Source organism: Astyanax mexicanus, chromosome 2, assembly GCF_023375975.1.
Source record: "Astyanax mexicanus isolate ESR-SI-001 chromosome 2, AstMex3_surface, whole genome shotgun sequence".
Lineage (NCBI taxonomy): Eukaryota > Metazoa > Chordata > Actinopteri > Characiformes > Acestrorhamphidae > Astyanax > Astyanax mexicanus.
The window spans coordinates 60,072,449-60,095,833 of record NC_064409.1 but is presented as its reverse complement, the minus strand read 5'-3'; the positions used below and the strand labels follow the sequence as shown (position 1 = coordinate 60,095,833).

Sequence of the window (23,385 nt, the reverse complement as noted above, 5' to 3'; positions counted from 1 at the left end):
CGTCCCCAAAGAAGCACATGTTCACATTCACCCTCCCAGTGCTGGTAGCATGGTGTGATGGGAAAGACCCTGCTAGCGTGTGGGAAATGTAAATGACTAGGCTGGTTAGAACCATTAAAGTGCTGCCAATGTTTCCCTCTCTATTGCAATTTACGTTTAATATTTTTTACTTTTTAATTTTATACAGTTTTTTTTATTCCTTTTCTATTGAAATTTTCTTTCTGATATTTTACATTGATCTCAATTCGTACAGTATTTCTTGTTTTTTATATATTAAAGTTAGACAAAATGGTGGAATTAATGGCTGTAAAAAAAATATGGTCAGTGCAATGTCTTCTAAAAATGAAGCCACCACAGGTCTAGCTCCTCTGCTGGCTGGTTGCAGTATAATTTATAGCAAAAACAAAAACAAAAGCCCATCTTTCATCTAATTTCTATCCTCCAAACTGTTTTTTCATCTCCAGCGTCTAATTCCAATGGAAGTTACGCTGGAGACTGTCTGCAGTATTACATGGTGTAGATGAGCTGTAGTTGAGCTGTCTAACTACCATCTAATTGTTTTGATCATGTAGTGTTGTGCTATGGCATTGGTTGCATTGTCAGACACTTTACAAGCGGATCATAGCAGCTTTGGATCATCTCAGCTGCAAATGGAGCAAACAGAGCTGAGTAAAAATGTAAATCGTTTCATAATAAAAAAAAAATATTAACTTACTTACTTTAGACAAACTGGATATCCAGTAAAACAAATCTGTAATGTGCTATAAACTCAATAAAGGCAGTCTGAGATGCTTAATCTGGGACTTTTTTGTTTACTTCTGTCTTTGTGTATACTGCAAACCAGACAAACTAGCAAAGGGACAGAGTATGAGCAGTGGGTGAGTGAAATTATAGAATATCAAATAGAAGTATCAGAAGCATGTCCTTATCTGATGTTTTCACAAGTGGATGGGATTAAACTTTTAAAAGACAGACAGCAGTTGCTGTTAAATCCCTTTTTTTATTGACACTCCCCGAATCTTGGAAGTCTGGTAAATGTTCATGTGCACTGTTGTATATATATATTAAATAAAACTGGACCAAAATTTAACCTTGTGGTACACCTTTAAGGTACAGATGCCAAATCTGAATAATTATTCATTGACATGCACTCTTTTGGGTCTAGTCCAGAGCAGTGTCATCAAAGCAAATAATTTGAGCTAATTTACGTGGAAGTAAAAAGGTGATAATGATGGTACTAAATAAAATATGTATACAATAATAACGAATAATAAACCATGGGTACTTGGTGCCTTGCACAGGCTTTCACAGTAAACACCAGTGTGTGAGTTTATGACGGTGTGACATACCTGGGTTTGCGCTCCCTAACGATTGCCCTGCAGGAACACTACAGCACTGAATGTTGATAGCACTCATCTCTTAAAACATTTCCAGCAGCATTAGAGTCATTGGGTGGAATGTTGAGAAATTCATTACAAAAGTCATCCAAAGTAAGCAGGACTCATAAACAGCTTCAAAGTTCAGTTCCCTTTGGTTAAATTCATCTTAGCAGGATGAAATTCCATGTAACTACGCCTCTCTGTACTAGCAGTAGACATTAGATTACATGCAGATGAGGCAGCACAGCTGGGCTGAGGAAGGTCAGTTATGTTGTTGTTGATGCTGCTGATCCTACTCTTTGTGTTTTAATTGGAAGCCCAGGGGCCAAAGCAGAAATATTGACAGTGCCTAGAGCAGCTGGAGGTGCTGGCAACCTCTCTATAGGCAACTCTGTACTGATCGCACTCACTCTCTCTTTCTCTCTCTTTTCTTTCTTTCTTTTCACACTACTTGTTTACCACCCCAATCCTTTAACTTCATTAGGTGACAATGGCTGCTTTGCAAATCAGAGCTTTTGGACTTGCTGGACTCAGCACTTTGTGTGGACCAGCTTGACTAGCCATTTTGCATGTAAATGTGGACACCTTGGATGGGGGTACAGAGTCGTTTTCACTCTGCACTCTCTTTAATCTCTGGAGTGGCTCTGCAGGGCTGTAGGCTATGCTTTTCCTTGAGGACACTGTGGTTTGCTGATCTGTTTGTAGCACTGCTGAGTTGCCTCTCAGAAAGGACCAGAATTAATGCACCAACACTCCCAACGCTGCCCAACCGCCATTAACGGTCAGTTGAAACACATCTTCCTCTTTGAGTTCCTCATTTGTGCCCAGACAGTGCAGCAAGCTGCAAAGGATGTACTGTATTTCCTTTCTTGGCCGCAGTGGAGAATAGTTTCCAGGTCTTGGTCGTCTTGGCTGCTGCTTTTGGCATATATTTCACCTAACTGACTTCCTTATAAGCTGTGATGTTTATAACGCTGATGCAATCTTGGGAGACTGCCTTTCTGCTACAATGCAGTTTTTAACGGATGAAGCACATTTTCATATTTTTTTTTTCTAACAGTTCACTATGTAGTACCAGCTGTGCCTCTGTGTGTTACTTTATAAATGAAAGGTCTAACATTGAGCTTAAACACAGTCCAATGTAGCTGAGCGTAATTATGAGTTTAATTGAAAACAAGTCTAATAAAATCTAATAAAACTACATTTTTAGTGTAAAGTAAAATAGACTGTTTGCAACATCTAAACCTGTATAAGTAGTGAGGTGTTATCCTTTGAGTGAGGTTGAACACTACCCTGGCAAAGCAACATGAATGAGTAAGGACTGATAGTGGGTGTCAGATGGATGGGTTATTTAATTCCTGATGGATGGGATATTCCATTTCTGAAGTTGTGCTTTTATTTAACATTCCTCCAGCAGAGTGGAGGTTAATGATTGTGACCGGTGCCATCTGTCTAGATTTGTCCATGCCTCTGGCAGACTCTGGCAGAAATCATATCCTCAGACCCCACAAAAATACCCTGTAGGTCAGTGTAATGCTCTTTAGCTGTCATGTGGTTTAGGAAAAAGTGATGGGACAACCCAGCGAAAGGAGAACATTATAAATGCTTTTACAAAATTTTGAAAAGGTTTCACTAATGTTAGCCTGCAATGTTACAAAAATAATTTTTCAGAAACATTCTGAAAACATGTAATATAATAAGGGTTTTCATCACAATGTACTAAAAAAAACAAAATACAGAAGTGATGTTGCAGAGCCGTTGCCAGAACGTTTCTAGGAACATAAAACTTTTTTTTTTTTTTTACAGATTTAACGTTCTAAGAAGGTTAAACCGTAAGGTTCAGAAAACCTTCTACTAACCCAAAATTTTTAGCTGGGAAGATACTTTTTTTTTCAATGATGTTTGGCTTTTGTCGATTTTACTGACCATAGAAAAGTCACAAAGCAATCAAGATCTGACTTTCAGATATATTCTAGACTGTACCATTTAGGAATTCCAGACCATTTTGCACGTGTTTATTTTAACGGGCTCAAAAGAGGTTGGTAAAACCTGATTAAAAATAAATGAATTATATTTAATATTAGGATGCTAATCCTTTGCAATCAATGACTGCCTGAAATCTGGAACCCATGAACATTACCAAATACATATTTTTTCCATGCCAGTCCTTCTTCAGTTCCTTCTGCAGGCATCCTTAGTTGTATCTTTATTTGTGAGTCATAATGCTTTCAGTTTTATAAAAAAAAAAATGTGTTTACTTGGTTTGAGATCAGATGATTGATCAGACCTTTAATTACACTACATTTCTTAGCCCTAGAAAGCTCTTAGGTTGCTTTATTAAGATGTTTAAATCATACTTTGGGCAGAAAGAATAGCTCTGTATTTCAGAATTCATCCTGTTATTCTGTCAGCAGTCACATCATCAGTGAACACCAGTGACCCAATTCCATTTCCAGCTATAAATGTCCAGACAGTATCAGCACCTCTATCATGTTTGACAGATGGTATACAGCTCTGGACAAAAATAAAAGACCACTTCAATTTCTGATTCAGTTTCTCTGATTTTGCTATTTGTAGGTTTATGTTTGAGTAAAATGAACATTGTTGTTTTATTCTATAAAATACGGAAACATTTGTCCCAAATTCCAAATAAAAACATTGTCATTTAGAGCATTGACAAAGTTTTAAGAGTTCAGAAATTAATATTTGATAGAATAGCCCTGGTTTTTAATCACAGTTTTTGTGCTTGGCATGTTTTCCTCCACCAGTATCCAGTATCCAGTGCATACACAACTCAGCCTTTACACCAGCTGCTACTTGTACAATCGATGTTAGTCATTCAGTACAAACCTTTCTTTGAGATTACAATAAAGCTCTTTTTACTATTTATAAAACATGTCTCTGCATGAGTAAACTGTAAGAGTCATCATCAATGTACATAATGAACAGTATTTATTCTCGTGCATTTAGGCTTGTTTCCTTTCAACTTTGCATGATCAGGAACAACTCAAGACTTACTCGGACACAGACTGTGGTATTTGTTGATTTGGGAGTATTTTATCCTCTTCTGTAACACAGATGCCCCCATAGTATCATTGAGAATTGTTTTGTAATATATTGAGTCTCTCAGAATCACAGTATTGTGATACTATTGTTATCCTAAACAGTGTATTGTGATAATATTGTATTGTGATATGCCTTGATAACCTGAATCATATTTGTATAGGAATCCTGTAAAATGTATCAACTGCATTATAGGGCTGCAACTAATGATTATTTTAGTAGTCAACTAATCTGTCGATTATTTTTCCGATTAGTCGATCAGTCAACGATTATTTCTGCCATGCCCTCCCTCTCTGCTTGCTGTGGGTACGGCTTCTGTTTCTAGCTTTCTGTTTCTAGAGTTTAGTGTAAACTGTCTAAAATATTGTGTTTTTGTCCCCAGTATTTTGTGACATGCTATTAATATTAGGTCGAATCAACAAACATTTGGAGTCATTGTCAATTACATCGACTAATCATTGCAGCCCTACTATATTGCCCGCATGATTCTATCAGTGATAGTTCTCTTTCCATGCTTTAGCGGTGTTTTAATGTCCAAATTTACTTTACAAATGTAGGAGGAGCTCAGAAGCAAGAAATCCCAATTCTCATATAATTATGCTTTAAATAACAGCTGTAATATGTTTTTTATCTGTTAGTAAAATATGAAGTGTGGTGAATTCAAATAAGGAATAGTGAAAATGTATTTTATTTATTTATTTTACTTTACCCATGACACAATTGGGAAAGAAAGTTTAGTTCAGGATATTTGTTAATACTAGTAAATGGGTAAATATTGTACATTACATGTTCACTCACATAGTTGTATGGTTTTCGAGGTTTCAGAGGTTTTTAACTTCCTACTGTCATCACAGGAAGGAACATGAAGCCTCTTGGCCACATCCTAACCATTGCGTCCTCTTTTTTGAAACCAAAAAATATGTTCACCCTAAATATGCACTATTTTACAGCCACTAAGAGGGAGATTCAAATAAAATTACTATAGCAACATTTATGATGATAAACAGTCTTCAGGGTGAATCTGGAGAAATAACCAGAGTTCTTGTAAAAAAGGCACAGAAGATGGTCTAATGGGAGCAACACAAAATCACATTTGACTTGAATCTGATTAACTACGTGCGTACTTTAGTTAATAAGATCCTGTGATTTACGTCCATGTCAGTGTAGTGGCCTCAGTGTGTAAACTAACTGACACCTCATAGTGGCACTCTACGTTTTATGACGGTGTCTAGTGTTTCCTCTTTTCTGATGGAAGGACTGATATTGCCACAGAGAGAGAGAGAAAGAGAGAGTGCTGGCTATCACTGTGTAGATAACAATGTTGCTTGCTTTTCAAAGTATTGATGCAATGCAGGAATTAAAGTGTTCCATTACGATGTTTTTGATGTTTATAAAACCATAACACTTCCACACCCTGGCTTTTAGGCTTGTTACTGATTACAGTCTTGGTCCTTTGCTCATAACATCAATTTCTTCCAAAAAAGAGCTGTAATATTGATTTGTCTTATCACAATGCTCGTTTACACTATGTAATAGACCATTTTAGATGCCTCTGAGCCCAAATATGTTTTGCACAGCAAAGTTTTCCAAATTGCGTTGCTAAACAAAGATTTGTAATCCCTTTCCCATGTAGTTCTATCAGCTATTGTTGAATTATGTGGTTCCATCAGCTATTGTTGAATGACAGTTCTGGATGTAGTGCTGTCTGAGATCACAGTGATCAGGGTATTCAGCTTAGGCTTGTGCTATTGCCCTTTACGCAGTGAAATTCCTCTAGATCATATATCACTATTGACTGTAATGTTTCTATCTCTACATGTCATATGACTTATAGTACTGTGCAAAGGTTTTAAGCATCTAAGCGTATATTTAAAACAATGTGTCTCTACAAAAGATCACATTAGAACAGATGCAAGTAAATATAAATAAAACAAAAAGTAAAAAAATAAATTCTCTTGGAAAAAAAAAGTAATTTTAAAATTTAACTAATCAAAATTCTCAGCTAGAACTGAGTTTAGTTCCAGATTTTACTTGATGTGAGACGTTATGATGAGCACATTGATGTAAAATCACTAAAATTGTTTATAGTTCATGGTATTTAATAAAAAAATAATGTTTTACTGAGGGAAAAATAAACACTTTTTGCTTATATATCTAGCGTTTCCATTTTAACTTTTAAAGGTGCCTAAAACCTTTGCACAATACTGTTTGTGAGTCACACGGTTGTTTGTAGGCAGTGCAGTGGCGTAAAGAACATTTCGGTTGTGTTTGCAGCGTGAAATAAAGAAGTGTTGTTTGTGAAAGTCACCATGGAAACGTACTGTCAACAGTGCACTGATAGGCAGATGAGAAAGGGTTTCCTTAGAACTGCTGAGATACTCACAGCTAAAGACTCATTTTCACCGGATGTATGAAAGGATGTTTAATGCAGAAACAGCAGGCAGACTTAGTCGTGAACAGCGCTGAACACTGACACTGACTCGTGACAGAGAATCAATATTTGTCCATCTCTTGTTGCCATGGAGATTGGAAACCTTGGTGAAATTTGGACTGTTAGGAGCTGTCTGACATTATGATTTATGATGGCAGTGTGTTGATTTATTATAGCTAGAGAGGAACAGTATGTGGATAATGATCTGTTTTGAGAATGGATTGACAGATCATCAGATCTTCAATTATAAAGCCAGCTGTCTGCATTTAACCAGAGAGAGTTGTTTGTATTATTATCCCTCCTTTTATATTAAAATTATTTGTAATGTCCTTTAACACTTCTAAAGAGCATGCAGACTAAATGACTTGTGCATTAGAAGCCATGAAGAGTTTCCACTTTTATTTATTTTTATTGATTTATTTTTGTATTTTTTTTAACAGATATTTTAATAAAATTAAATACCAATACAATTTAATTAAATACCATGGCAGGACTTCTAAAATTTTAAATGGTGTGCTTCAGAGCACTGTTTTGTTATTTTTTGTGCATCTTCAAGATTAATTTCAGTAGTGAGTTTAAATTCTCCCCCTGAGGCGAGTGTTAACTGTGTGTTTCCTCAGTTTAGCGATTGTGTCTAGAGAAACTGTGTATACAACAATCTGCTCAAGTGTTTTTGTTATGAACAAAGTCTGATCAGATCATGAGGACAATTTTTGGGGAAAAAAATCTTTTTTCATTTAACCCTCTATGGCACAAATTATATTTTTTTGGCGGAAAATTTACATTTTTGGAAGCTTAGGAGTCCCTATGAATATAAAAAAACCTAATTTAGATTTTGTCTTTTGATAATAAGCTGATCATTTGAATGAGATGTTTTAGAGCAAGGAAGCTCCTAAAACATTAGGGTAGGAGGAGGTCTCATGGACTAGACATGAGAACCACTGCTTTGTTATGATCAGTGATGGCATAGCTGTTTTCAAAAAGTTATCTGATTACTAATTACTCCTTTAAAAAGTTAGTAAGTTACTTTATGAATTAATTGATTTTAAAAATAACTAAGTTACTTTGTTAGTTTCTAATTGTTTTCTTGTTAGCTCAATAGCCTGTTGTTATTTTTTTTGTTGTTATTTTAGGGCCAAAAGCAACCATCGTAAGTTTTAGCAGGAAACAGGGTTCCCACGGGTCCTTAAAATGTCTTGAAATAAAATCAGGGTACTTAAGATCTTAAATTGTCTTACATTTTTGTGAAAGAACATACTAACTTTAGCGGGGAGTTAGATACGCTACCGGGGAGAAAAACAAGATTAGCGGGGAGCTAGCTAAAATTAGCAGTGAGCTAACAAACATACGTTAACAGCAAGCTAGCTAGCATACTAATGTTAGTGGGGAGTTAACAGACTATGTTACCGGAGAGAGAACTAAGTTTTAGCTAAAAGCTAGCTAACATTAGCAGCAAGCTAGCTAACATTAGCATAATAACGCTACTGGCAAGTTAGCTACGTTACCCGGGAGTAACTAAGGTTACTGTTTTTTTTTTCTTTTTAAGAAAAAAAATTATAAACAAATGGGAAAAGTTAAGTGTTTATTTCCAATACAATAAATAATTTATTGTATTGGAATTGTTACCAAAGAAATTATGACTACATTTTTGTCTGTTTCTTTGGCCGAGGGCTGTGTTCGACCGATAAATGTTCTTATATTATTAGCTAGCTAAGCTACCATTAGCTACCAAGTTAGCTCACTACTGTGAGTCTGTGAGAGAAGACATTAGCTATAGAGAAAACCTAAAAATGTAGGGAGACGGGGTGTGTAGCTGATAAACAACACAACACACACTTGCTTTACTGGAGCTTCATAAATCAGAACCCTGCGTTTCTCTGGGTTAGGATGTTCTGGTGTTGGTGTATCTTCTATGAAATGGTAAAAGCAGATGTGTATGCGTTTGGTTTAATGTGTTGCATTTAACTCTGTCAACAATAGACTCAGCTCCGTGGGAATCCGGCAATAGCACAGTGTACCAATCTCAAGAGTTATTTATACAATATATCCAGCTAGCTAGTGTAAAACATAACTATTTAGTAATTTCTTGAGTATATAATAAAACAACTGAGGTAATGAGAAGCTCTAAATATTTAGTAATTAGCTGGTTAGCTATTTGCCAGCTAATCTTCTGTGGAAGTGGAGGATGTAAGCTAAATGAAACCCCTCAAGACCCTGATATTTTTGTGTTGTGTTCAAAATACTTTTCTGAAATAATACAGCTAGTGGGCTTCAAGCCAGAATAAAAAAATAAAGGTTTATTTCATTAGGCTGTGCTTTGCTTTGCAAAGAGCCTTTATAAAACAAACTCCTGCATATAAAAAAAGATTTTACTGTTTTACACTATAATAATTTTGTATGGTAACTTCCTATATCATCTGTTTTTCTGTATAATATACTATATTATGTACCTCCTACATGAACTAAACTGATCTCAGCTCTTTAGCAAATAACATTGGCCTTATATCACCTTCTTCACCGAATTACATCAGAACTATGGTTCTGCACTGTCGGGGATCATCCAGGGAACAGGTGTCCATGGTGACAGAGCCCCTCACAGCCCCAAGTGTCTTTTTTTTTGCTGTATCTATATTCATCTAGTACGACTCCCTGTGGGTACTGTCTTACAGTAAACATGAGAGAAAATCTGAGAGAGAACGAAAGAAGAGAAGATTTGAATAATATTCAAAGTCAAATCCTGTTGGTGTTTTCAGTTGCTATTCTGATCATGTGCTTCATTTCACAATGTCTTTATGTCTGTCCCTTTTTTGTTGCGTTTTGCACACCTGCTCTGAGTCAGATTGTGAATCAGATATGCATCTCACTGAATTGATTTGTCTTGACAGCTGCAATAAGTCGGAGATACAGTGGTTGTTGTATTTCAAAAACTACAACTTCTTAATCTGAATATATCTGAATCTTAATCAACATCTTCTGAATGTTATTTTTTTCATTATGGCACTTCATAATCTGATTACAAACAGATTTCTGCAGTTATATGATAATTCAAGTATTCCATGAAAAAAATCATACCCCGATTTTCTCTGAGTAAGGTCTGAAAATCGTAATGGTCATCTTATCACAAGGGTTTTAATACAATATATCACAAAATATTGAAATACTGTAAGCATGGCAGAATATTGCAAATGTTTAAACCACAATGTACATTCTTAAAAACAGTCCATGGTCTTGGAAAAAAATAAACAGCATTTAACACAGCATCTGCAGGAAAACAAAACTCAAAACACTTACTGCCAGACTCATGTTAACTCAGAATTTCCCCATAATCTGATTACCCAATTTCATGTAAACATGTTGATCTGTTTACTGACAAACTCTGATGTTCTGCAGTAATCGGCTTATGAAGTGCATGTAAACCCATTCACTGTTTCAAGAATATGTTGAGATATTATGATTAATCAGATTTTTCTTAGTTTAAGTTTTATTTACAAGTTAAGATGTCGTACTGCACCAACTTTCTTCGTTTTAAGATATAATTTTATTTTTAAGATTCAGTAAATCTGAACACCATTGAATTAAAGATTGATAATTGTTACATATATATAAACAAAATGAACCTACTGTAAATGTATTAATATCCATGCAGTTTGAGCTCTGCTATTTTGCAATATACTTGAATGCCAAAAGTCATGGGATGTCATTATGTAAATGTATCCACAAGTGTTGCCTCAGGGGATGGCCTGGGAAACACCTTAACCTGTAAGAGTTGTGGGATGTTCACACATTTGTTAGTGATATTTAACATTGGCCTGTGTGCTCATGGCAAGGCAATGTGAGTTTGAATGAAGTGATGAGTCTTAGTGGGCACAGATGGATGGGCTATTCCATTCTCTAATAGAGTAACATTTAATATTATGTCATGCTTTTGCTACACTTAGAAAATACAGAATAATAAACATATTGTAGCATTGGGGGTGGAGTAACGAGGCCAAGTCATAGTCACGGTTAAAAACTATAAATCACATAGAAAGAAGGTGACTACTAAACATGTTTGGAGATCCACAATACAAATTAAAATTTCTGTTGTATTTATTTTGAATATTAACTCTCTCTTTTTCTCTCTCTTTCTTTCTCTCTCTCGCAGTTGCGAAGGTGAAGAGCTGTAGTCACAAGGGGGTATTCTATGTTCAGGGTGATGAGCGTCACTCTTTGAATTTTACTGAAGCCGAGGAGCTGTGCAAGGTTTTGGGTGCAACACTGGCCAGTGCTGAACAACTGAATGCTTCTCACGCCACTGGCCTGGAGATGTGCAGGTGAGTGTACTGTCTACTCAGTACTCCTGTAAGTTCATGAAATCAAACAAAATGTGAGCAAAAATCAACATGAAAATCAATACCATTACCATTATATAACCACTACATTATGACAACATCAAAGCCCAGTGTCTGCTACACTGGACAAATGATAAAACATAAACAAAGAACTTTTGTAGTTCATTATTCTACCCAATGTACTGTACATCCAAAACATAGTAGTCCTTAAGTCCTACTTTGTATGTAGTGAGTGCTCAGGCCCTAAACAAATGTCACTTTAATTGCCTTTATGCAAAACAGCTCCTCCACCTATTCTTACCTAGAAATATAAAGGCATTGTCTGAGTGGGTTATTACACTGGGAAAATGTGATTACAGAGGTGAGTGGTTAATTGCAAGTTTACTCAAATTTCTTAGTCAAGGCACAGTGATGTAAACACAGTAGATAGTAATTAACCTGTACTACTGTATGTGCACAGGTATGCCTGGATCAGTAATGGAGACATCGCCATTGTTCGCCAGAAATCAAACCCCTTGTGTAGAGCTGGCCTTACTGGAGTTATCGTTTTCAAACCTACGGACCCTGGGTACGATGCCTTCTGCTACGACAACACAGGTAGTTACACTGAAGAAAAAAAACAAGGTTGGGTCTGGAAAGTTACTATAATTTACTGTAAGTCGTTAACACTATGCTTACCCAGTTTGAGCTGTGGGATTGAAAGGATTGAAAGAGCTTCAGTGATTGTGCTGTAGCGTGAGAAGAGCTTTTGCTTTGGGACACATGTGTACACAACCGGAGCCGGTGTGATTGTTACTTTACTGTCATTAGAATAAAGGCAAATGAATCAGAGGCTCCATGTATTCCAAACCAGTACCTCTCTTTAAAAAAACTAACAATGCAATTGTGTCTCCCAAACCAGACGATGATAAAAACTGTAACAATACAGTGAACCCTGGTGCTGCTGCTGATCCTGTACCTAAACCAGGTAAGAACTTTTAGTATTAAAGTTCAATGTTAATATACATAATATAAGTGGTATATACTATTTAGATTATTTTAGATGTATACTTTAAGCTAAATGGGATTTACTTGAGTCATTTAAAACAATTTTAGCATGAAGTTATACAACATTGCAAAAGTTTCTGCTAAATGCAATGTAATTTAATGTAACTTCAGGCTAAAATGTATTAAATAACTTGTTTTGGTGCCAATTGAAATCATTTTGTAATCATTAGTTTTCTGAAGATCCCTTGAAGAATCACTATTAAAGGTTACAGCTCATACTACAGTAATTTATATCCACTTGTCACTGGGCACACTGGCCAGTGCTCAACCTCATTCACAAGATAACACCTCACAGCTTATACAGGTATTGTCATGACAGTTTATGATCACCTCTAACATTTACCTTATAACTTGTAGACAGTGATGAATAGAGTATACAAATCCATAAAAAGTCATTTAAAATCCTCTAAAAGTGCAGATTTCCCATATGGAATTTTATTCTAAGTAGAAAAATAGAAAGAAAATCGTCTGTTTAAGCTTCCCTTTGAATATTGACCATTTTTCCTCAAAATAGCAGCTTCAAAAGCATGTTGCTGCTCTACTGACCTACTCTACTCTGAAGGGAGATAAGTGCCGTTATTGTAGCTACTTTGGTCTCAGCCTGCTAGAAATTGTACTATGTAATTTTGTGACAGGACAATGCTCATGAGAACTGTAGATCGATGGATAACAATGGAGTCATATTAGTGTAATCCTATAATGCTACTGTACTACCTCAAGCCTTTTCTTTCACATTTGTTTTGGTTTTGTAAATGATTTCTTGGCTTGTAAAATGCAGATAAAGTGTGTGTCCTTTAGTAAGAACTTAAAGTGTATATTCCAGCCCAAGTAAAAATAAAACTAATGAGCTGTTGTAGGATTAGAGTTATTATTATGCTAGTTTAAATTCTTAAATCCTATCAAAAAACTAGGCCTGCTTGTGGGAGTGTATGTTCTTTTTTTCACCTAGAATTAGTGACTAGTCGTACGGAATACACTGAAAAAATATTTTTAAAGCTAATGTCCATAAGTTTTGTCAGTGTAAATGAATGAGCTACTGAGCTCTGAGTTTCCCCTTCTGAAGTCTCCAGTGCTCCACCAGCAGCTCGCGTTCAGTAAAACTGAGCTGAATTCTCTTTTAGAGGCTGTATATGTGACGTAAGCCCATAAAGACGCGAGAACGCGAGACGCCAGAAAATCTCCTGCGAAAAGCGACCCGACACCCCTGTTTTTAGAATGAATATATTAGCTAAGCAGGGATGGTCGTTTCAGCACACTGGTGCCATTAAACACAATGTTCTGTCCCTTCTCCACTCAGAAATGCTTCTGATTTCAGTTTGAAAACAAAATAATCTGGACTGCTACATTAATCCTTGCATCTCTTTTCTGAGGGAGTCTGTATCCCTAAACCAGCATTTACAGTGCTAATAATGTCAAACATGTCAATAATAATTCTTGCTATAATTTATTTTATGATTTATCTCATATATCATACTTTCAGTCTTTATTTGTGTCAGTTAATTTAATAAAATTTATGAGAAGTATTAACACTGCAACATAGCCTTAAAATGCCTCACTCATGTTTCTGGTGTAACCCCACACCCATTTACTGTTTTTGTCACAAAAGACAACCACACGGCAGAAGATCCAAGTGATGCTGAACCTAAAACTGAAGATCCAGATGATTCCTATACGACTGCTGGCCCTGAAATTATCCCCACTGCCCCACACACCTCAGTAAGTGCTCACAATGAGACAGATGCAGATGAAGATGTTGAGACCACACAGTCTACTGTACTGGAGACCACTGAGCCTGCTGGAAACACTGAAGTCCAGAGCACAGCGAGCTATGCTCAGCCTGAGCCCCAAACACAGCAGACCACAGAGGAGGATGAAGCTGAAAAGAAGATCACCACCAGAGTGCCTGTACAGGACACCCCAGGCTCAGGCATGGGGGAAACACACATGGAAACCCTGGATCACACTGAATACACACAGAGCACATCAGGGCACCCGGCTGCCACAGAGGAGACCACCCAGAGTCCAACTAGTAAGGCAATTTTTTTCTCTCTTCAGGCTATTTTCGGTTTCACAGCTTTGTGCACATCATGATATTATATACCAGTGGTTCTCAAACTTTCTAAACTTTCAAATTTCTAAATACCACCTTCTGGGGCCACTAAGTGTGCCTTGCCCAATGTTGCAATATGATAATAATTGATTATTGTTTCTGATTAATGGAGTAAGCTTGAGACAGAGGGAAATAACAGGAGTGTAAAGCCCTATATGGACGGGATTAGTTTCTCAGGGGGTGCTGGGGTAATTTTCTCTTTTATGGGGGGTCCTCTGTGATTTTATTCCCGTCCAGAACAACCATGTATATGTTTTTCTCAGACGACCTATGAGAAAATTACAGGCTGAATTACCTACCGTTTTTCTCCGTGGTCCTCCAGTAATTTTAGTCCTGTCCCGATACAAATGTTTGAGTTTCGTCTCCTCGCGTTTAATAAAATGGCTATTTGTCCACCATAATTACACTTTGGGCACACAACAGTGAGTGGAAATGGAGGAGCTGCTGAATGCGATGTCATGTGATCGAGAAAGCCAAAAAAACTCACTGGTCCTCCTGTTTTTTTCAATTGCAGTCCGGATGCAAGAGTTCTTGTCGCACAGACGTCCCCCTGAGAAACTAATCCCATCCTGATAGAGCTTAAATGATGATGTAGTGAAATACACGGTCTACATGGCATCCCCCTGAATCCTAAATTAATTATTTAGCTATTAATCCTAATGTAGTATTTCACAGGGTCCTGTGATAGAGCATATGAAAGTGATAATAATAATTATAGTACTGCAGTAATGGTTGTGAAAAGAACTGAGGTATGGGCTTACATACAGGTTTAAATACAGGTTAAATTACATTATTATTCATGAAAATGTATAGATTTTAATCCTTAATATAAAAAAGATCATCTGGTATCTGGTGTACCACATTGTGATGCTAGACCTACCACAGCTTAAAAACCACTGCTTTTCACTTATAGACGGTTCCCTCAAAAAAAATGTGTATAGAGTGTATCTTTGAAGAATCACATTTTTATGCAATGTGTAAAGAACTTTTTTAATGAGTTAACCAGCGTTTCATAGGGAAGAACTTTAATTCTGGTGAACTGGAGAAGAAACTTTAAAGTTCCATCGACTTCACTGAAAAAAAAGCATTCTGTGGACACACAAACACACCCTGCCGGCTACTGATATATTGGTGTCACTGTGAATTCTAAGAAGGATCCACAACCTAAATGGTCCTGTGGCCCTGTGGCCCTGTGAATGTGCTTTTACCTTGGTAAGAGAGAAACTGATGGGCTGCTTTAAGCTGTGTTCAGACTGCCATCCCGAATCCGATTTTGACAGATCTAGATTGTATCCAGATTGATTTTTTTAGCCTGGACAGCTAGAAACCACATAAAATCAGATTTTTGCAAATCAGATCTAAAGCACATTTGGGGGGGGGGGGGGTGTTAAAATTATGAGTACAATCCGATTTGGACAGATGCATCTCAGAATCCTTTTATCTTAACTCTTAGATGCACAATTGATTGGACCCTGCTCTCTTCTATGAGTGTGCCAGAAATATCCTCATTAGATGTTTATATATTTATGCTCATTGCAAACAGGGATGTTGCATTTCTTTCACCGATTTCTGATTCTGCTATCTTTGACCTGACACCTTGGTTTTTTGGTTCTCGCTATCTGCTTCTCTCTGTTGCTGGGTTGTGGCTTTTGGCACTTCACACCTCCCTGTCGATTCCCACACACAAGCACAAAACAAACATTACTGGGTAGATAACAGTTTATAATTAGGGTTACAAATAACAGTTACTACTAGACTTATACAGAGTAGAACTAGAGTAATACACATTATTTAATGTTAAAGTAATGTCTCAATTATCAACTGACATCAATTAAGACATTTCTAATGCTTAAGAATGTTGTAAATTATATTAAATTGTCATATTTGTTCAAAAATGTATTGTTGTAATGAATAATAATGTCTTGACTACTGTCAATTAATAATTACATGAGACATTTTGTAGTAAGTACTGTTATTGTAAAATGTTACCTATTAGTGTTCATTTTCTTCTGTAGTGAGGGAAAGCTGACAAATTATCACTAGTTTGTCATCTAGGCTAAAAACTTGGTTTTAAAAAATGGGGAAAAACAGCAAAAATCAAAATACAATACAATACATACTGTGTAAAATAATTGTTCTGAGCAATGGCATTTCTGATATAGTCTGTGTGGCCAAAAGGGCACCAGCTAACAAGTTTCAAATGTTCCTACAAAATTCCCTAAAAATGCTTATATTTTTAAGCGTCCATTTAAAAAAGATACAAACCTTTCCTTTGAGGAAAACCTACAATATAAAATTATAATAACAATTTATATTTTAAGCTGTCATCTTAAGATGTCATTTTAGAATCACTCATGCATCTAATATGGAGCTAAAAATAGAAGTACCATAATGGGTTTAATTGATGATTTTTGGTCAAATAAAGAACTTCACATTTATGTGAAGTACCCTTTAAAGGTATCAAGTATATAATATATGAGTTCTTCATGGTCTTCTGCAGCACTTTAAAGGCTTTTTTTTTCAGAACTAAATGTGGATTTTCCATAGTATCAAAAAAGAACCGTTTATAGCAGTGTAGCTCCGTTTGTAGCAGTGTAGCAGTGAAATACTAAAGTTCTAAAGTATTAAGATCAGTAATTGAACAACAATTACTGCACTTTAATGGGCTAAATGGGCTGAAATTATGGAATTTCATTACATGGTGAAAGACTGATGTATATAACACGCCTCTTGCTTACCATTAGAGCAGAGTTTAGTCCAAAGCCCCCTCTGCTGTTGGAGTGAAAGTTTAAAGATGCTGTAACAGGTGGCTCCTCTCAGTCAGCACAGCACACAGCTCACTGACTCACGCCCCCTGCTGTTCAACATCAACGATTCACTCAACAGCCAGAGAACCTCAGATTATCAGACTATCCATATGGAGACCTGCAAACTTGATGAATGTAATTCAAATCTACTAAGATATGCAGCCCAAACCAACTAACTAATTAGCTTCAGTTCCAACATGCATTAAACATAATTTTCATTTTGTTTATATATTTTCTAATTTTACACAAACAAGATAATGTAAAAGCCCCGTGATTATTATTTCACTTTTATCTGCTTTTATTAGTGAAGATCATTTTAAGTGTATGAAATACAGTTATATTCATTTAGATATGCATAATGTCATGTTTTACAATGAACTCCATCTCTTTAAAAGTTCATCTTTCTTATAATGAAAATGATTAAGTAACCATGTGTCTGTCTTTTGTGTCCTTCATCATATGTGAAGCACCAGTCTCTGAAGATGGCTATGCTGGATCAGTGGCTCCAGGTGTGGGTGGGAGAATGATGATTCCAAAAGAAGATGACAAGCCAAACAGTGGATCATCAGGTATACACAGATCCAACCAATACACCCATTCACAGTCAATAAACTAATATAGACATATTTATTAATGAAAATGTATTTACTGAAGTATAAAAGCCACCAAAAGATAATAAAAAAACAATCTGTAGGTGATTACAATTGTTCATGAGTAAAACTATATGACACAAACATACATTTAAAAGAGAAATGTTTAATTAGTGTAGTAAAAATGTTTATATATATATATATATATATATATATATATATATATATATATATATATATATATATATACAGTATACAATACCTGAACTGCATACAGCGCAGAGTACAGTACAGTATAGTACAGAGTACACAAATACACTTTTACTGTCTGAATGGACATATGTTTTCACGTTATTTTTTAATATTTTAAATATTAAAACATTTTAATTGTTATACAGATTTCCCTATTTAGCAATTTCCGATTACAATTGTTTTATTATTATTCATGCAATAAAAAGTTAATCTTCAAAGACGATTAGTAATGATAATTAGTAACCTGGCTCTCTCAAAATAAGAGATTTGATTCACTCTTCCCTAATCACTTCCTGTTAGAGAAATAATACTCTATAAGGTGGCACCCTTAATTCAAAGTTACTATGAACAGCTATGCCCATAAAAGGTGACATGACTTCCAAAAGATATTTCTGGATTACATTGTAAACTGAGGAAAATGATCGACATTAAAACATTTTCTTCTTCATCATCTTCTACTCAATTAATTATTCTCAGTAACAAAATGTTTAAAATGAGAGCCGAAACTTTTGCAAGCCACTGTGTAAAAGTTTGTTGGCTGTTTTGTAATAATGTTAAGGGAAATATTGACAAGTAGCAGCTTTATAATTGTGAATTGTGAAAAAGTGACTGTAAGGGTCCATTAGCACAAAATATTGTAAAAATAATGGTTTGATATTTTATTATAATAGAATATTGAACCACACTGCTGTAATTATTATGTCTATGAAACCTAAATATACTGTATATTCAGAAACACTTTGAAAAACAGAAACAGATGGGCAGGAACACTCAATGTATCTACTCTTTCTCCTCTGACAGATTGGCTGATTGTTGTGGGCGTGATTGTGGCTGTTGCTGCCATTCTTCTGGTTTGTGCTGCTGTGGCAACAAGGAAAAGGTATGCCTCGTCCATATTACTGTTTACACTGTAGTGTGAATGCATGTTTTTATTCAAAGTATATTAGATCTTAGGATCTGACACACATTTTATTATTAAATATTGTGTCAGCATTTTATATAAGAATCATTTAAGGCCTACTATAAATCAATCAATTTGAATGATAGTTTTAGTAGATTTTTTATTTTTTTTTGTCCATGTCTGCACTGTTTTACAATAAAGAATTAGCCATGGAGGCATGGAAAAGTCATGAAATAAATCACGGAAATGTATTGGTTAAAAAGTGTATAAACCCAGAAGATAACACCTCAAGCACCCGTTGATTAAACAGTTACAAGCACAATACAAGCACAAGACCTGTTTAGTCCTTGTAGGGATGTATTGCCAGTAGGATAGGACTCTCTCGGGCAGATAAACATGAACCTGGAGCAGTAGATCTGTATTTTCCAGTATTTTTTGAGATTTTTGCGTTGAGGAGTTCGGTATAAGGTGAGGTGGTGACTCTAACTCTACTTTTGTTGCCGTATGCAATCAGATCCTTAGAGTAATGCTCTAAAATCCTAATTCAAAGTACTAAAAACACCTTTAGAGACAGTTACTCGAACAAAAGCTGGATAAACTCTTCTTTAATATACAGTAACAATTAATGAGCTGGTGTCACAGTACTTTTGTCCATATAAAGTTTGTTTCAAGACATTCTTGACAGTGTCTGCTGTCTCGTTCCTTTAGGTGGTGTGGAAAGCGTCAGACTCTGATGATCACCTCGAAGAGCAGCAGCGAGGGGAACGGGGCAGCAGCTTCAGTGGCCAGCTCTCGCGCCCAGGAGCGAGAGCAGGAGATGGTCACGCTCATGAACAAAGAGAAGATCCAGGAGAACGGCAACACCGAGGAGTTCACTGTCATCACTCTGGAGGAGTCGCCAGAGAAGAACCAAGAAGCATGAGAAAGAGAGGGAGATATAGACAGAAAGAGTGAAATAGAGAGAGAGAGAGAGAGAGAGAGATAGAGAGAGAGAAAGAGGCAGGGTGTGAGAGATGGAGGGTATGGTTTAAATAAAGAGAAGCTGGTAGCTGGTTGGTTTTGCACATTGGTAGACTGGCCTGGGAAGCAAATGGACACTCTGGTAGTGCTGGTGTGATGGGAGTGGGAGTGTCTGCAAAGATGGGGCCAGTGTTTTTCTTTAGTTTTTTTTTTGTCTTTTTGTATGTGATTATTAATTAATGACATTTTCTATTCTAGAACTGTGCTGTTTTTTCCCCCTGTGACAAAAGGGATAGATCAACAATGGCGTCAATTTGTTTGAATGTCAGGCAAAAAGAGAAAAAGCAGAAGCTCTCCACAGTCTCGACAAAGGAGAGAAATCCTTTGTTGCTCCAGTATTTCAAAGATTAGCCTGTAGGGACAAGTCCATGTCGTTCAGCTGAATGTACCCGAATTCACCAATCCGAAGCTTACAGAGATAAGACACAATAATTTAAAAGTGAGTAGGGCCAGGCCCCAAAATCAGCACTTAATTAATTAAGTTAATTAAGTTATAAAAGGCAGAAACATATCTGCAATGAATGCTACCTGCATACAACAGAAGCTGCCAGATGCTAACAATATTCTTATACATATAATTTTCATTATATTTATATACACTCATCGTAAAAAAAATTTATAGTTGCACCCAGAAGGAATCAACCTACAGGAATGAAACTTGGTGGGTCGCTGTGCCAGACATGCCAGTCATGGAGTGAGTAATATTCAGTGACGAGTCCAATGAGTTTCCCTTGACTGTGAAAATGACCAACAAATCTGTGTGTGGAGGCACCATGATGAACAACTTGTGGTTACACATCACGTCATGTCTAGAAGGCCTCGTGTCATGCTTTTTTGGTGCAATTTCGTACAATTCCACATTATCTTTTGGACTTAAATGCAGACTACTCTTTTGACAGCCCAGTGTTCCGTTAATGAGGTCCTGCAACCAGTGGCCCTACCTCTAATTTACTCATTAGGACTCCCCCTATCACTAGTGATGCCCCAACACCAGGAGGGTGAAGAGTAGCACATGCCTCCTCCAGTACATGTGAAGTCAGTAAACACCAGCGCTCGGAGGAAAGCGCAGCGACTCGGTTCTGATACATCAGCTCACAGATACCTAGTGCTGAGGACATCACCCTTTGTAGTGATGTGGGAAGAGAGTGCCATCTACCCACCCAGAGAGAGAGAGCAAAGGTGAATTGTGCTCCCTCAGGGCTCTGGCAGCTGATGGCAAGCTACATGAACAGGATTCGAACAGGCGATCTCCCGCTGGACCACTCTTAGCCGGCCCTACCTTTTCTGAACGTACACGCCAGTGCTCTGTTTTAATAGGACAATGCTTGTCCATATATTGCTGCTGTCTTAAAAGCTTGCACTGAAGACAGATGTTATGCCATGACCAGCTGCATTACCAGAATAAAAATGTGTTGGATGCTATTGGACGTGCTATCAACGCTCGATGGCATTGCAATCAGTCACTTCCTTCTGAGCGCAACTATTTCTGCGACTATTTCTTTAACGATGAGTGAAACTCTCACTGTTCTCTAGGTGTCAGTATTCATGCTGGTTTTATTGCTGAAATCTAATTTAGTTTGACAATCTATTTACTATGATGCTCCATACGAATTAATTTCAAATCTAAACTTATGGGTTTGGAGAAATTCCTTTAAAAATGTTACTGCAATATTAGGGAATATACGGTGTTAGGATACACAGAGGGCGGGGTTCGAGGTTTGGGGAGGGGGATGTAAAACTGTAAATATGAGTCTGGCAGTAATTAGTGCTGGACTTTTCTCTGCTGTGGGTGATGAGAAAAAAACACACACACAAACAAACAGCAAGCAAATGCAGAAGACTGCCAGTGGATAGAGGTGTGTCATTTTGAGTGGACAGGGATGATGCAGGCCGCTGATGTGTGTTTTGAAGTTGTTATGTATCTTTCTCTTATTTTTCTTTCAATTATAACCTTATATGTTTTTTCTTTGTTTTGTTTCATTTTTGTTCTGTTTACTGTTTGTTTTGTTTCATTTTTGTTTTCCTGTGGATTGGGATGTATGCATTTGTTTTTTCTTTTAATGGAATAAAATGTTGCTACTTTAATTTATGCTTTTTTGAATGTTGTGTGTGTATATACCATTGCTTGTTTATCATAGCTTTTAAAAGTCGATGTCCAGAGAATAGATTTATTCCAAACATTCCTTCATCTTTCTCTTACTGTCATATTAATTGCCTTAATTAGTTTAAATATAAACTCATTTTTGGCTCATGTTGATGATGCAATGTTTAAGAACTCACCACTGATTTGTTTGTATTTTTAAAACCGTGAATGTATAGTATTAAAGAACATGCTGGAAGAGAAGTAGTCCAGGAAATGCTATCATAGATTCATGCAACATCACTCTTGTCTTTCATATGCAATTTACAATATTTCTGTTTACTTTGATGAGAGTTTAGCATAATTTGGTTTAAAATACGGATAGCGGCGTGTGATCTTCTTTGCGAATAATGCAGGACGTGATGGTTCATAAAGTAGTAGAATTGAATGATTCTGCTTCTGCTTATTCTTGAGTTATATCCTGCAGCGTCTCCACAGCAAATATAAATCTTTCCATGCATAATCTTTCAGATTTGCTTTCCCTTTTTTTTTCATTTTTTCAAATCTGTGTGAAATATAATCAAATGGGAAAAAGGACATTTCTCCATTTTTTTTTTTCATTCTGTCTTTTTGTGACATGCATCTCTTGGACTTGTTCAGTTTGATAAAGATTAGCATTAGAATATGAACATTAGTAGTAGTGATAGGAGTGTGTAAAGAGTGTGAATAATGATTAAATAACACATGATTGTCAGTTACCAAAATCAATTTGTGAAGTCCCGGATGGAATAAAAAGGTATAGATGTTTTATTTGGATTGTTTTTATTTATTTATGGCTGAAACCGGACATTCTGAATTCCAATGTAATGGAAGGACTTAGAAACGAACTTGTAGGAGGGGGAAGCAGGTGAGAGGGGGTGGGGAGGAGCGAGTGGGGAAAATCACATTTCTTTAGAGCAGGAGGGAGTGCAGTTGCCATGGCATCCAAGTCATGATGGAGGAGGATATTAATTCTCCAGCCCAGTGTGAAGAGACAATGGGGGAGACATTAGCCATTTTGAGAGGGAAGAATAGAACAAGGCCTTTTTGTTCTTGTTTGCACATCTAGACATTTGAATTCACACGAGTTACTGTGGGATGACAAAGGTAAATGCATGATAGACAAGTCAAGATCTGAAGAAATTGCCATCGTGATGTTGGAACATTTTATGACACCAAGATCAGATTGCTCATGTTGCACCAAAACACTCTAATCTCTAATTAAGAGAGTTAGACAACATTCCCAAAATTTCCTTGGACTCAACTTGAAGATACACTTGCTGTTTGGCCATGTGTTTGTTTGCGTAGACAACCTACTTACTCGAATATGAAGGC

At 36.5% G+C, this 23,385-nt stretch overlaps 1 protein-coding gene across 3 annotated transcripts in view; it reads left to right on the top strand.

Moving 5' to 3' along the window:
• Positions 1 to 22,821, top strand: part of cd44b (CD44 molecule (Indian blood group) b) — a 32,961-nt gene extending 10,140 nt beyond the window's left edge. The window contains exons 2-8 of one of the 3 annotated variants that reach the window (XM_022671916.2): positions 11,018 to 11,186; positions 11,665 to 11,801; positions 12,106 to 12,171; positions 13,873 to 14,280; positions 17,636 to 17,737; positions 18,812 to 18,890; positions 19,620 to 22,821. In XM_022671916.2, the coding sequence (XP_022527637.2) occupies positions 11,018 to 11,186; positions 11,665 to 11,801; positions 12,106 to 12,171; positions 13,873 to 14,280; positions 17,636 to 17,737; positions 18,812 to 18,890; positions 19,620 to 19,833 (1,175 nt within the window). In that variant the 3' untranslated portion in view covers positions 19,834 to 22,821. Of the gene's footprint in view, positions 1 to 11,017; positions 11,187 to 11,664; positions 11,802 to 12,105; positions 12,172 to 13,857; positions 14,281 to 17,635; positions 17,738 to 18,811; positions 18,891 to 19,619 lie in introns of all 3 variants that reach the window. The other 2 variants (XM_049475226.1, XM_049475225.1) reach the window with 2 other exon arrangements.
• Positions 22,822 to 23,385: the final 564 nt, after the last annotated feature.